Source organism: Metopolophium dirhodum, chromosome 5 (assembly GCF_019925205.1).
Source record: "Metopolophium dirhodum isolate CAU chromosome 5, ASM1992520v1, whole genome shotgun sequence".
Classification (NCBI taxonomy): Eukaryota; Metazoa; Arthropoda; class Insecta; order Hemiptera; family Aphididae; genus Metopolophium; species Metopolophium dirhodum.
This window is the reverse complement of record NC_083564.1, coordinates 2,533,165-2,536,527: the sequence shown is the minus strand read 5'-3', so window position 1 is coordinate 2,536,527 and position 3,363 is coordinate 2,533,165. Positions and strand designations below refer to the sequence as shown.

General features: G+C 35.5%; 1 protein-coding gene across 1 annotated transcript; it reads right to left on the bottom strand.

The window, feature by feature from the left end:
* Nucleotides 1-542: 542 nt before the first annotated feature.
* Nucleotides 543-2,585, bottom strand: LOC132944152 (cuticle protein 16.5-like). The gene is made up of 2 exons (XM_061013350.1): nucleotides 2,428-2,585; nucleotides 543-1,233 (listed from the first exon to the last, which is right to left on the bottom strand). Exons 1-2 carry the CDS (start codon nucleotides 2,446-2,448, stop codon nucleotides 892-894), a joined length of 363 nt encoding a protein of 120 aa, XP_060869333.1. The 5' UTR covers nucleotides 2,449-2,585; the 3' UTR covers nucleotides 543-891.
* Between the last annotated feature and the right edge of the window lie 778 nt (nucleotides 2,586-3,363).

Sequence of the window (3,363 nt, the reverse complement as noted above, 5' to 3'; positions counted from 1 at the left end):
AGCCCGGCAGCTGAGGCCATTAGCTATTTTTAAGTTTTTACTGTAGGATATTAAGTCGATAGGGGGAGGAACACGTATGTGTTTAGTTTGGCAGAATTTTTGATTGGGCACCCGTAGGTATCTGCCATGCCCGGGTGTGGGATGGCGACAATTGTTCTCCGGACACCGTGACTTGTCCGAAGAAAAACGCCGCCCATGGCCTAGGAATCGAACTCGGGTCGACTGCGTCGCAGCCGACCCCTTAGTCCGCTCGGCCACTCCGTCCCCCGTAAATTAATATGATAGTTTAAAAGCATAAATTATGTGTTCAATATTAATTGTTGTTGAATCAATAAAAATTTTAGAGTACGGATAAGACGACAAAAACATTGGTTACTTATACCTAACCGATGAAAAAAATTCTTGAAACATCGGTAAGTCTTACATAGTAAGATTAATATTATTTAAATATAAGCCACGTGTATAACTGCCTCGTACGTGTCTATACTTGCACCCTAATTTGCATTGGTTCATAACCGATCAAATTAATTCAAATAAACAGATGAATATAAAAAAGGTGTAATATATTACAGAGGACAAACAAACAAATATTCATTTCATAGTATGTACATATTATAGGTATATTATATTATAATATTGATACATTATATTTTTGCATGCATATACACACACGATACACATTATGTTCGTGTCGCCGTGACATTTACGGTTTTTTATGTTTACAAATTATATAATATTATATCGTCTGTACGATATTTGTATAAAAAATGCGATCTAAATATTATAAAAATGAAAAGAATCAGTGGCGTTAGGAGTTGTTGTTGCAGTCGTCTCTCGTCCGTTGTCGCGTGGAGACTGCTGTGCGGTGGTCATCTTAGTTCGGAACGTCCTTTACAGGTAAGCCGGAGCGGCGTACGGGTAGTAACCGTAAGGAGAGGCCCCGTATGGCGACGCGGCGTAAGGAGAGGCCACGTAAGGAGCCGCGGCGACGTAAGGTGCGGCCGCGTAAGGCGAAGCGACGTATGGTGCCGCGGCGTATGGAGCGGCGGCCACGTACGGAGCGGCCGGTACGACCGGGGTGGCTACGCTGTGGGCCACGCTGTGTGACGTGAACGAGCTAGCGTATGGCGTAGCAACGGCCACTGGAGCGATGGCGGCGGCGGGCACGAGTTCAGTTGGTTTGGCAGAAGCGGTCATCATGGCGGACGCGAAAACTGCAACGGCGGCTAATGTCTGCGCCAAACACAAAGTACAAAAATCATAAGTGTTCATTTGTGTTCTAAGAGAACGTGTAAATATGTATAATAACGTGGTTTGTAAATTCAATAATATTATTATTTATTATGACATTGTCGTCCGATTCACCGTGGTTTGTTTAAGGGATTCGGTATAGGCAACTTTTACGCCAATCGCGTAAGAAAAACTAGGAAATCGAAGAATGTAGAACCGCCGAACAACAGAACAATATTATTATTTATTAAGGCAGAAATGTTTGTTATTTAAACACATGATAATATGATAAGTGTGCCTATTATAACGTGTAACGATCGAATGGATTGCTACTATTTTGTAACGGTCACAATTCAAAAAATTATTTTTACTCGACTACTCGAGTGTGTCACACCTCACACGGAACAAAAGATAAGCTCTGCACACCCGCACATGTACATTATATTTCTAACGTCATCTAATTGTATTATTATTTTCTCAAAAACGGCATAATTTAACGCTCATGAAATTTAAAATGTTGTTCCTATAAATTGATTATTTAGTTTCCAGATACAATTATTGATGTATGTGTTTGAAAAGCACCACTCATCGTAAATGAATTTTTTCCTTTGATAATATAAAAAGCGAATTAAATTCACAAAATGTGTAAAAACTGTAATGAATCAACAGGCTTGATATGTCTAAATGTCAATAAAAATTATTTATCCGGTCAAAAAACTTAAAAATGTAATTCGTAAGTTTTTATTATAGCTAAAAAATTAACAATACACAGGCATCATGGTTAATTTTTATAAGCAAATTTAAATTCAAATTTCGTCAAAACCACAGTTGATTTGTAGTTCAAAACTTATAAAATATTAAATTTGTATAAGCTAAGACTAGAAAATTTAATACAAGGTCTTTCATACAAGTAGTTCATATACTTTTACTGAAAAATTACAGATAGTTTTAGGAAAATTGGTATGCAAATACAATGTTTTTTCCAAAAATGAATTCATTCTGGTAAGACGTATATGCAATTTACGTCTTGTTTACTATAGTTGACAGTTGAGACTTGATAAATATTTTTTTTTTAAAGTAATAATAATACGGGCAATGGGGGGGGGGGGCTTCAGCCGGTTAGCCCCCCCCCTGTGGACGCCACTGTGTTATAGGATTATAAATAAATAATTGCAGCTGTTAAATACTTGTACTTACGATTTTCATGATGGCGTTCATTTTTGGTTTTTATTTGGTTTGGTAGGTTGATGAGTTGAAGGAAGTCGATATTGTTTTACAAGCTGTTATGCGAATGATATTTGTATCGAGACGGACTTGCGCTTATATACGGACCGATGACACTTAAGTGTCCCACCTATCAAGTTTTGCAGGTGACCGTATTATTAAATCGTCCATATAATACCTACATTGAATTTCGTATTGTAAAATTAAGTCATTTGGCATTGATGCAAACAGAGTTACAACAAAACGTATAGACATATAGGTATTAGGTACCTACCTAATATTATATAATCCGGACTACGCCAGTCGCCAAGATATGTATGGATATTGAATATTAATACAGAATCGGGTTATAACCTATAGGTATCTACTGATCAAATATTCTAAAAGCACATTTGTTATAAGGTCGTACCATATTTAGATTCTACGATCGAAATAATTACGTTGGTCAAAATAAATTACTTCATAACTACTGTCAACTCGTTTTGGGAAATACAATAAATGGGTACGTGTAAATTCCGCTCGAAAAAAGTTAATTGTTACAAAAGAGTCCATGGTAAATTCTGTCGAGACATTTTGTAGGTACAATTTAAGTGAGTGTAAAATGTAAGTACCACACAAATTATAAATTCGATTTAGGAAAATAGAACTTCTAATAAAATGTTATGATATTTAATATTATTGATAATATTGTGGTTTATTTATACACCTATATAATGATCTAATTAATAATGAATAGTTCGAAAACATAAAATATCAAAATTCATTGATTTTGAAAAAGCTAATAGAAGTGCAATCAAAATATGTTTTGCCAAATATTCGAATTGATGGATTGTCGTTTGATTAATTACTATCTTAGTATATGCATGTTCATAAAGTGACACAATTATCTAATTAATAAAATTATATTAG

Excerpts from the sequence above, each read along its gene's own strand:
- LOC132944152 (XM_061013350.1), bottom strand. The coding sequence starts at position 2,448 with ATGAACGCCATCATGAAAATC. Across the intron at positions 1,234-2,427 it reads TGAACGCCATCATGAAAATC|ACATTAGCCGCCGTTGCAGT; the intron begins GTAAGTACAAGT and ends TGTTTGGCGCAG.